Consider the following 11,959-nt stretch of genomic DNA (forward strand, 5'->3'; position numbering starts at 1 on the left):
AAAATGTCTATTCTGATCTACCATATTTTATAGAATATTCAGTGTTTAACTGATTCAATTTGAGCATTCGTTAACTCATATCTGAACCAAGGGAACCACTGTCAGCACGAGAGGCGTGAGCTTCGCCCTGGTCATTATTTTCCTACATATATATATATATAGGAAAAGAAGGACCTGGGTCCCGTAACACAAAGGTTAGCGATTGATCGTACGCTTGATTTTCACGATTGATTGTACATTGTAGTCAATGCAATCAATCGTAGAAAATTGTTCTACGACCATTGCTAAGCTTTGTGTTACAGACCTCAGGTGTTGATACCAGGTGTATATACATTGCTCATTTGCAGGGAGTCTGAAGACCTGTACCCGATTAAAAAAGCCGGTAGATTTGAATGAAAACCGAACTGTGATTGGTTTACTTTTACGTAGATATTTCTTCAGATTAATCGCAATTCGAGTTTGATTCCAATTTTTGGAGCTATTTGTAATATGGACCCCTTTAATCCCCCTTCAACACCTCTTGGGGAAAACAAGAATCCGGAGCACTTAATTAGACCCACAACCCTACTTTCAATCCATAAATTTAAGTTGTAATATGTTCATATAGAGAGTAGGCCAACATAATGGAATGTTTTAACAATATGCCTACATAATCGAACATATAATCATTGATTACTGTAATAAAGTTTCGAATCAATAACACCATCATCCCCATCATCATCATTCAGTAGAATAAAATGAAATTTGATTTAAAAAAAATTATTTCCCACCTTTCTCTTTGGGTGTCCATCCACCATTTACAACTCTGATTGACAAATCCACAGCCCAGACCACGGCCCCAGGTATACGGGTCAGCATAGGCATAATCCACTTCGTACCATCCTGTATCTTCGAGCCATGCCAAGGTTAATCTAGAAAACTTCCGACCAAAAGTAAGTTGCGGCGCCATCGATTCCGTCTAAAGTGGACGAAGGGGTAAATGCAACGAGAGCTGCAGTGGACCTCTATTTTGCACACATATAATTCCCGCCTTGAATGCAATAAAATTCTGCAAGCTGGTTACCACGTTTCACACTGTCAAATGGTATAAACACTCTTCTGTCAAGTTAATGAACAAATATTACGAAAGTATGTTGTAAATACTAATAATGATTGTATTATTATCCATCTGTATACATGGTATAGTCACTTTGAAAATCACCATGCCATTTCGTTTTAAGTCTATGTCATGGAAATTATATGCACTCAAAGAAACGAAATTATCTTACTCCATGAACCAATAGGTGACAATGGAATGGCAGAATATGGGCGTTGTGGATTTGGGACCATTAGGGTCTTTCGTAAAGAATCGTATAGCTTTCGATGATGTTTAAAGGACAAGTCCACCCAAACAAAAAGTTGATTTGAATAAAAAGAGAAAAATCAAACGAGCAAAACACTGAAAGTTTCATCAAATTCGGATGTAAAATAAGAAAGTTATGACATTTTAAGGTTTCACTTAATTTCACACAACAGTTATCTGCACATCCAGGTTGGTATGCAAATAAGGAGACTGATGATATCATCCACTCATTATTTTATTTTTGTATTTCACATACATTAGATATGTAATATTCTATTTTTTTCTTCATTGTCAAGTGAAATCATAATTAATTACTCCCTGAACATGTGGAATTAGCATTGTTTGATACTATATGGTTCAGTCACGTTGGTCCTTATGGTCAAATCTGTAAAAAAAAACCGAAATATTGTATAATTCTAACAATAAAAAACAAAAGAAATAGTGAGTGATGGACATCGTCGACTGACTCATTTGCATGTCACCGAGTTGTGCATATCACTGTTTTAAAATGCCATAACTTTCTTGTTTTACATCCGATTTCGATGAAATTTTCAGCTTTATGCTAGATTGATTTTTCTCTGTTTCTTCAAATCAACGTTTTACTGGGGTGGACTTGACCTTTAAGGTTTATTTGAATGATTTATTATTATGTCATGATCTATACAATCAATCGTAATAATCAGTCCTAGGGTCAAACATAAATTCGTTTTACGGAGTGCAGGTGTCAGAGCATGGAGAGTTCCAGCAAGATCTACTATTGCAAGGCATACTATATATTGATTTTCGCTTTCAATCGGGGGAGCGTTTCATGAAAGGACTTGTCGGACGTTTTATCTGACAAGTCCCATTTGATCCGACAGTTACTATAGTAACAGTGCCTCTCAGCCAATCAGAATCAAGGAAAGATGTCAGATCTGACAACTTGTCAGACAAAAATGTTGATGAAACGGTCCCCTGGTGCCTTCTTTACTCTTTTGACGGCGAATGAAAAAAACACACATCCAGAGACAACCTTACCGTGAATATCCGAGACTCAAAATGGCTAAGAGCACTTCCATCACCGCCATCGTCCTCAAGTTCAACACCTTCAATTGAGTCGCAACCAAAATGTTCTCGAGCTTCCCGCTACGAAACAAAACACAAAGATTAAAAACCCATTCTTCAGTATAGTTTTCTAGGCCTACCTGGACCGTCCTCCGTAATCCTTCAGGTCCAACTTCAACTAGGTGCGCATTTTCAAAACTCTTTATCAACCGGACATTAGTCAGCTAACAACTCATCTCAGATTATTGCCCAACGGGTGTGCACGGTTTTCATTTTACATGTCAGATATTCGAATTTTACTATCATTTCTCTTGCATGTCAACCTTAGATGATCGAGTTTATGAATTCGAGATACCCTGCATAAGTACAGCAGATCCCTTCTTCTTCAGATCTCATTCTCTCCAGAATTTCATGAATGCTCTACATTTCTACCGTTGTTCGATATTGGCATGTGTCTCCGCGTCATAAATATCAAAGGACCAAGCTTGGTTCCTTGAGGAACACAAAGCAGCCTATTATATATGGAACGCCATATGGCCGAAGTCCCCGAACGCGTTTGCACTTACAACAATGTTCGGTGTAACCAAGATTGTGACGTTCCGCTGTGTTGTCCCTCCACGGATATCCCAATCTAAAGTCTTGGTTCGAGCGACACGCTCACTCCATTTGAAGTGTCCAGCACTGTTAAAGAAGGAAAAACAATATTTAGTCTTAGGAACAACCATGATCTAGAGGGGTATCGAGTAGGAAGCCCAGTAAATTTTGTTATAAACGATGAGTTACTAGAAAAAATATAAGCCCCTGGTTTGAGTGGATATCGCAAATGGAATTTGTTAACCAGCTTTCATCATTGTCAAGAGAAATTCTCCCCCAAAACATTGCTGTTTTCAAAAAGATACGTCAGTCACTTTAAAGGTCAAGTCCACCCAGAAAATTATTGATTTGAATAGATAGAGAAAAATCAAACAAGCATGACGCTGAAAATTTCATCCAAATCAGATGGAAAATAAGAAAGTTATGACATTTTTAAGTTTCGCTTATTTTTCACAAAACAGTTATAATTGTGCACAACTCAGTGATATGCAAATGAGAGAGTCGATGACGTCCTTCACTCACTATTTATTTTGTTGTTTATTGTTTGAATTATACAATATTTCAATTTTTACAAATTTGACAATAAGGACCAAGTTGACTTAACCATAAACTGTGAAAATAATGATAATTCCACATGTTAAAGGAAGAATAAAGTTTTGTTTTATATGACAATTAGGGTAAAATTTGATTTTTTTTTTTTCATATATTTTATTCAATAAAATACAAAAGAAATAGTGAGTGGTTGATGTCATCAGTCTGCTCATTTGCATACCGACCAGGATGTGCATATAACTGTTTTGTGAAATTAAACGAAACTTTAAAATGTCATAACTTTCGTATTTTACATCCGATTGTGATGAAGTTTTCAGAGTTATGCTTGTTGGTTTTTTCTCCTTTTATTCAAATTAACTCTTTGTTAGGATGGACTTGTCCTTTATTAAACTCCTAACGGCAACACTTCGTTTTTCCACATTGAAACGTCATGATTACATTTTATGGACGTGTTGATTCTACGGAAATTCTACAAAAAATCTATAATTTTAAATATCATATACATATATATATATATATATATATATATATAATATCATATTTTTATACTGTATTTAGAAAATGAATTTGAGATGGATCTTTAAAAATTATAGAATTTTAATTGCTCTGTGTCAAACAATTACTACCGAATATACGTGCTCGATATCTTTGCCTCGGAAAATAAATCATCGTTCGTTTCGTTCTCGAACAAACAGGAACAATACAATCTGAATAAAAAAAAAAATTAGAACTTTTGTATCTCACCTACTGTCAAATTCAGGAAAACCATTTTCCTGCAGGGGTGTTAATGGGTCCCCATTTTCATCTCTAAAAAATGCAAACATACCTACATTGACGCCCTGTGCGAGGAAAAGGAAAGAGAAGGATTAGTTCATATTTCTTCAGCTCATGTAATATTTTACCTCTTGTGATGTAGACACTAGTGTGGCACCCGGATATTTTGATAAGGGGTGCAGCTCGACAACCTAAATGTGAAGTCACTTTTGTTTTTCACAGTTGAATTTAGGATAAATAAAGAGATAATGGCTCAGATTTCTCGTTTGTACACCGTTCTTCTTCTTTTTTTCGTCCGTTTGTCCCCTATTTTCTATTTGTTTTAACGCCTTGAACAATCATGTAATGCTCTATAAATCTATGATCTTTATGCATTTAACCTTGGAATGTTAATGTTTCAACTCTCTCAAGAAAAGAATTACCCACCACTGTATCTTCCTTATTTAGAAGGAATTACGAGATTCACAGCTATCCTACTCGTCAAAGGCATTATTATCATCTTCCACGTATTCGTACAGCTTTTTCACATAATACAACTGTCACAGGTTCATGATTTTTAAATGATCTTCTCACCGATTTAAAAGATTCCAGTTGGCTATATATACTTTTAAACGTAAATTGGAAACTTATATTTTAAACATATATAATTAATGGCAATTCCTCGGCTCCCGATTGTTACGCTTAACTATTGTCAGTCCACCTTCCTCTGTTTTTATTTCTTTTCTTCTTTATCTCTTTCTTTTTTGGCAATATTTTTTACTGTCTCTCTCTTTTTCCTTTTTGGGTAACAAATTGATATTAAAACAAGTTGAAAATTACTTCTAATTTTATAAATAGGGAAAAAATTACAAGATCTGGCTTTTAAATAGTTGACCCTTCATATCGTCATCTTATTGATATATCTGTATCTAATCTGAACGTTCAATTTTATAATCTATGTCTTATTCATAATTAAATATTGTGATGTATTATTTCATCATAAGTGATTTTACCGTCTTTTGATGGATGTAACATTGTATTTGATATTTTGTGAGATATAAAAAATAAACCAAACTGAAACTGAATAATAGGGGGCGGTCACACATCCCCTCATTAAGCAATAAAGCAACTGGTCACTAAGGTGGGGTTGGAAAGATTATTGATAGTCAATGTCTAGAATATACATGAGTTATGGAGGGAATCAAAGAGCTGAGTCCCCTTTAACAAAGTGATAATTATAATCATTACTCTTGCTTAGACAGCGCTTAAGACTTACTTTTTCAGAAGTATCTAAGCGCTCTACAGTAATGCACAAAAACACATTGTGGGTAAATTTCTTGTTGAAGGAAAACGCGTCATGGCTTGAAATTGAATCCACGTCCCTCAGATTTAAAGACAAGCGTCATAACCACTAGTCGACCACGATGCCCCCACATAGTAGATTAAAGTAGATTGAATTTAAAAGCATTTATTTGAGCTTAGGAAGGCGAATAGTTATATGCGATTGAGAGAATAGTTTACGTTCAAAATTGTTTAATATCCTATTATAATGGCAATTTATCCTAGATTTAATGACGTGATCACTAGGCTGGAAGGGAGAAAATAGAAACTGTGTTGCTTTTAGATCCACTTTCAAAATACGAATAAAAACCTTAAGTATTTATTGTAGAATTTGTGATTAACAATATGTCAGTCGTGCGTTTCTTATTCGAAGATTCATAGATCCTGTCCCCCCCCCCTAAATTTTTGTTTATCTTATACATAACATGATTGACATTGTGCTGTGCAAATAAACAGTTTTGTCCGTTTTAAACTGGTGCCCCCGCACTCCAAAAGAATATAATGTATCTTTACTTTCATTCGATATACGCGTAAATGCTCGAGTTGCTGATGTGATCTTACAAACAAAATGTACAGTATGTAAGCATGTAAAAAATCAAATGTACAACAGCTTTGGAAACTCTTGTCGTGCTGTGAAAAAAGGTCATTAGACAATTAATTTGATTAAATAAATCTAATCAATTAATAACAAAATTACCATAAAAATATACTCTATTCATAAATATTTGGTGAGGGCAAAAACGCCTCTGCCAGGGATCGAACTCGAGACCCGGTGTCATAACCACTAGACGATACAGGTTAGCCTAGCTATCTGATCGCACGATTTGTCGGGTGGAGATGACATAGCAGCCATGCCTCAACGCTGGATCAAGCGAATGTTTACAGAAAAATAGTTATAGAAGTGTGAGGAATTACAAACAAGCCTGCAACGTACATCACATTTGCCAAAACTGTTGTACATTCAATTTCTCACACCATTTTTACTTACTATTGCGTGGTAGATTTCATGCTGAACAACTTGCTGAATTACTTCCGGTGCGTATTGTCTGAGAGAATCCGGGCAAATATTCATTGCCCCTGCAATTGGTCTTGGGGTTCAAAATAATTCGAATCATTAGTCAAAATAAATATTGTGATCTTAAAAAAAGATCACGTTAGTATCTTGAAATGAAATTAAAAGACTGTTACACTGAAAACATGGATAGAATGATGGGAAAGGATTATATATTTTCATTTTTGGGCAAGAGTTTTGCCAGATATCTTTGAATGGACAGTATATATATTATGATCCTGTCATCTGCATAATAGGGGTGAAAATTGAAGATATCGAATGCATAATTTTATGTATAGGCCAATATAAGCAATAGTCCCACCTATTGAATGTTAGATCAAGAAAGCATGGGCCGGCGAATGCAATAAGTCCTTCTGTACATGCATTTACAGAGGTGACATATAGCACGAAATGGACATCGTTAATTCCTCTCTCCTCTGGTCCTCCTGGTTCGGGCTCGCAGTCGTACTCGGTCCCATTTTCATCTCGTTGGCATTTCAGACATGGCTGGAAAAGAATGGATAGTCAACCCACAACAATCGTGACAAACGGCAACAAGAAAAAATGACAATTATTCAAATCTGCGCCTCGGAAAAGTTTAGTAGACAGAGGGCGCATAATAAATGTTGTGTTTTTATTAGTAGTATTATTTATAATAGTAATGATAACTATAATAACAAAGATGATGATGGAGATGGCATGTCAGGCGCGGATCGAGTTGGAAAAAAGGGACTCATAATCATGATAGTAATGCACCTCCTTTTGAGGACCTTTTCTTTCTCCCTCTCTTTGCTTGTCAGAGAATTTCGTACGAATGAATGATAATGAATTGCTGTTTTTTTTTTTTTTACGGAATAGCAGAAATACATGTACTCAAAACGAGTATGATGATAATGAATATGCTGGGGTTTATAACTGGCAACTTAATGATTGAAGGCAGAATAGAGACTAATAGTTGTGAAAAATAAATAGTGTTTTTCTTCTTTGGCAGAAGTTTTGCACTTTATTCATAAGTCAATAACAAATTAACATGTTCACATATAAATGAATATTGAGATAAATAATATAGTCAAAGACTGATAATCAAATTATACATAAAGCATGTGATACATTAAGTTCAATAAAATACAGGGGCTAGCTATTTTAAACACAAAGGTGCTTGAAATATTAGAAGCCATACTAGGAATGATGATTTCTTTAAAAAATATAAGATAATATTATTGTGTTCGTAATCCTCATATGCCTTTTTCTGTAGATGACACGGGGTAAGGAAATCAATTTGAACAATGACATGAATACCTACTTTTAAATGATGTTCAGGTAATGTCGCTAAACCGCAAGTGGGACTTCCACATGTGCAGTTAAACACTTCTCCATTGAAGATGTATGACCCGGTTTCACACGACCTGCCATTGGAAATGAGAAATCGATGTTATCATTCACAGTGATCAACTTCAAGTTTTCATTTAGTAGTCGTTTCGTAGCCCTGTTATGGCTCATATGAACATAAAAAAACGGGTAGAAAACGACACTATTTTGTAAATTTATTATTTCTCCATCTAGACGTTAGTATGCATGAAACGGCTTAATCGACCCGTTTGGTCTATTTTTAGACAGATTTGCTGTTGGTTTGAAAAATGGTGTCTTGCGTTTGCTGAAGACGGGTACATAGCAACTGGTTAAAATATCGTCGTAAAATTATAATTCAAATAAGGTGGTCGATTTTAAAATCATTGAAATTCAGTTGAATCATCAACTTAACATGCTCAATGTAAATATTTGGCGGCTAACGGAGTAATGATTTTACAAAAAAAAAACTGTTATGAAAACTTTAATTACATTTGATGGCGGTTAAACCATCTATATGCATGATATGAGACCGTTGACTAATAGGGCCTTCTTTCGCATATTTGTTAAACATACTTGGCTAAACATATGCCATTATTGAGATTGATTTGTCACAAAAATGTATAGTAGGCGTATACATACACCGACAGATTAGTTATCTTGACCACTTTTTTTTAGAATGTTTAGTAGCAATTTCATTAATGAATAAAGAACAAATGATAACAAGAAGGTTTGAAATGTTACCTGGGGAAAATGAAGCTTTTTAATCTTTCCTTCACCCTGAGTTGTCTTGATATCAATTCGACTGTTTGCTGAGTAGTATTCTGGGATTTAATGAAGAATAGAGAGTCGATGTAGCTTGAGTTAGGATTATGAAATACCAATTTAAGAGAAAGACCACTCTCTAAAAAAACCTTAAACTAGTGAATAACTGACTCCTCGGAGTGGTTAATAAATTCAATTAGATCAAGGGTTACTTTAATTTGTTGTTGAGTGAATTTTTCCCTTTTTAAAGTGAAAGTTATGTGAAACATTGAAATGTAGGCCTGCACTTTAAATTCACTCTAACATGTCTTAACTGAGTGATCACTGACGTCACTACCAATGTCATGAATGTGATACATGGCCGTTGGAAGTGGGGTTGCTGAGGGTGAAGCTGAAGTAAACCCAACTGCCAAGATTTGTCTAGGGGTACTTCGTATGTTACACATCATAGGCATCAGCCCCTGGGAATCAGGTTGGTATATAGGCCTATGCTAAAACGTCTCAATTTGACCGAAATCACCTTAATTTTGGGAGCGATTTTTTCTTGTCATTTTTTCCAAACCAGCCCCCCCCCCCCTTTAGAAATCGTTCCTAGGCCCCTGAGGTGATAGGTCCTTTTCCAGTTCTGCCCAACTACGTCTGTGGAATTCTCTTCCAGTTTCTATTCGTTCTTTCCCTAATATCACATTGTTCAGATCCAAATTGAACACTAATTTATCTGATGAAAAAGCCTATTCATCATAGCTCCAATTACAGTTACTTTGATCTTTTATTTTAGTTTATAATTAATAATTACTAAATGTATTTTGTTTGTACATTTTAAATCATCTACATTGTAAAACGCTTTTATATTATTTTCACTTACAATGACGACATCTTTTTCTGTTGAGTTTAGGACTGACTCATCGTACCAGACTTCAAACGTCATTGGTTGGCCTGTGGTCCTCTCAGATCTCCTTTTGGTTTGTATGTTAATCCCTGGTTTCAGCTTTGTAGAAATTCAAAAATTAAGTGAAATATTGATCAGTGAATGATAATACTTTTCAGGGCTTCGACTGTAGCAATGATAATAACAATATGCATTAGCGCTTCTTAGACAATTATATACATTTTTAATTTTAATTATCTGCCTTTTTGCTTTTGTTTGTTAATTCATATTACAACATGCTTATAATTTAGTGTCATCAAAAATAAAAACAAAAATATCTGGGTGATTCCATTGAAAAAAAAAGTTCTTGTGTCCGTCATGAACAACACGTGCAAATCACTTTGAGAGATTTCCGTCCGCAATAAAAACTAACGCCCATGACACAAATTTCGAAAATCTAAAAGCTTTTAGGTACTACGTAAGGATGATATCAATAATCCAAGCGCGAACCGCGAGCTGAAATTTTGTAAATACTTACCCGAAAATGGGCCATCTTCATTATTCTTGTCTGTTTTCACGGTTCTTTCCCTTTTATACCCTCTTGTAATTTTCAATCCTCATTTGTTTTGTATTTTCTCTAGGTGACTCTAGAAATGACTGGGCACACCCTGGAATGTGTCACAAATGTCTTACTTTTCGAGCAATTTTTTTTTAGTCTTTTCAATGTGAAAATCTAATTTTGGAATAGATTAAGACAGTTTAACATATCAAATTACCATTTTCCTTTTCTGTTTCTGAAACTTCTTTGGGGTGTACCCCCAATTCCCCCCATCTACACGCGAGTATTTGTTACAAATAAACTCCGCTGGTCTATAAATCATCATTACCATCATCATCATCATTATCATCATTACCATCATCTCATCATCATTCTTCTTCTTCTACTCCCTCACTATCATCATGATCATACGTGTCATAAATTATGATTCAACATTATTACAATGTTCCACCCTAAATTGTGGGGGGGGGGTGAAAATACAGGCCACACCCACAACTGATATATTTGGGGATATATCCCCCCTCCCCAGATCGATACGAAAAAACAAAATTATACAAAAAATCAAACTTAAACAAAAAATCAAACTTAAACTGCTAGTCGATCATACCCACCCCCTCTCCTTCACTCTTCCTCTTGCTTAAGTCTTTTAGAAATTGCACAAAAATCCTACGAATATTGTATTTATTTTGGCTTCTCAAGTCGGTTCCTGGTTATGTACATGTACACTCGTCATCCCCGACCATTTGCCATACAGCAAAAGGTAGGGGATGGGACTAGTGGTATGTGAGCCGTACTCATAGACAAAATTTGTTCTAAAAAATGTAAAAGTAAGAGAGTTTGACTTATAACCTCGTTCGTAGGATGAGTGGTTATGTAAGACTCCATTCCCTCCATGAAAATCAAAATAAAACAATGTATCATGAATGTACAAAAAAACATTCCATTTTGCGCCGCGACGCCATTAGCGTGGTTAGCGTGTACAATGAAATGTCGGGTTTTTTTAAGTACATGATACCGTGTAATGAAGAGTGAAAGTTAAAATCCTTACCATTTTCAGCTCAACTTTTGGAACTTTGCACTTAGCGCCATCGGGGTCCATAAACATTTCCTCTCCGCGAGTAAAGCCAAATAAAACCATCGCAGAGATCACGGTGACCAATAAACAAACCCTCATCATGATAAATAAATGACTAAAACGACGAATATCAACGAAAGATATCCTGGGTTTATTTGAGGAATGTGGTTTCTGTTAAGGGATACTGTCCTTGTATACAAAAGGATAAAAACTTTAATCGCTCTATCCCTATGGTGGTGAAAACAAGGTTTGTTATAGGACGACTCCTTTTTACACGCTTAAGTGAGCTATCTATGAACAAAGCTATGAAAGTACTGACGACTGATTATATTCGGTCAAAAACCGTAAACGGGCGATTCCATGCGTGCAGCATGGGATATTCCGACAATTTATTGTCTCTCAGGTGAATGCATGAGCAATCAAATGTTCCTTTTCTTTCTTCTTTTTCGTCAATGACAAAGCTAGAGTGAGTAGTAGTGTGAAAAAAATGATAACCAGCTAAAAATGTCTGATTTTATGGATGAATAAAGGTGAAAATGCTGTGTATCGTACAGGAATCCTGGACGACACGCAACATTTTCACCTCTAATTCACCCATGGACAACACATTTTTGTTGATTGTCACTTTTTTAAATGGCTACCCAATACAGTAGTACTTAATTATTACC

General features: G+C 35.3%; 1 protein-coding gene across 1 annotated transcript in view; it reads right to left on the minus strand.

The window, feature by feature from the left end:
- The window catches only part of LOC129277364 (uncharacterized), a 33,872-nt gene extending 22,215 nt beyond the window's left edge, over nucleotides 1–11,657 (minus strand). Inside the window, exons 1-10 of the mRNA XM_064110102.1 lie at nucleotides 11,265–11,657; nucleotides 9,655–9,777; nucleotides 8,769–8,848; nucleotides 7,981–8,083; nucleotides 7,000–7,184; nucleotides 6,615–6,714; nucleotides 4,277–4,371; nucleotides 2,953–3,067; nucleotides 2,360–2,467; nucleotides 771–958 (exon numbers count right to left, since the gene is read on the minus strand). Of these exons, the coding sequence (XP_063966172.1) occupies nucleotides 771–958; nucleotides 2,360–2,467; nucleotides 2,953–3,067; nucleotides 4,277–4,371; nucleotides 6,615–6,714; nucleotides 7,000–7,184; nucleotides 7,981–8,083; nucleotides 8,769–8,848; nucleotides 9,655–9,777; nucleotides 11,265–11,393 (1,226 nt within the window). The 5' untranslated portion in view covers nucleotides 11,394–11,657. The remainder of the gene's footprint in view (nucleotides 1–770; nucleotides 959–2,359; nucleotides 2,468–2,952; nucleotides 3,068–4,276; nucleotides 4,372–6,614; nucleotides 6,715–6,999; nucleotides 7,185–7,980; nucleotides 8,084–8,768; nucleotides 8,849–9,654; nucleotides 9,778–11,264) is intronic.
- Nucleotides 11,658–11,959: the final 302 nt, after the last annotated feature.

This window comes from Lytechinus pictus, chromosome 15 (assembly GCF_037042905.1).
Source record: "Lytechinus pictus isolate F3 Inbred chromosome 15, Lp3.0, whole genome shotgun sequence".
Taxonomy (NCBI): domain Eukaryota; kingdom Metazoa; phylum Echinodermata; class Echinoidea; order Temnopleuroida; family Toxopneustidae; genus Lytechinus; species Lytechinus pictus.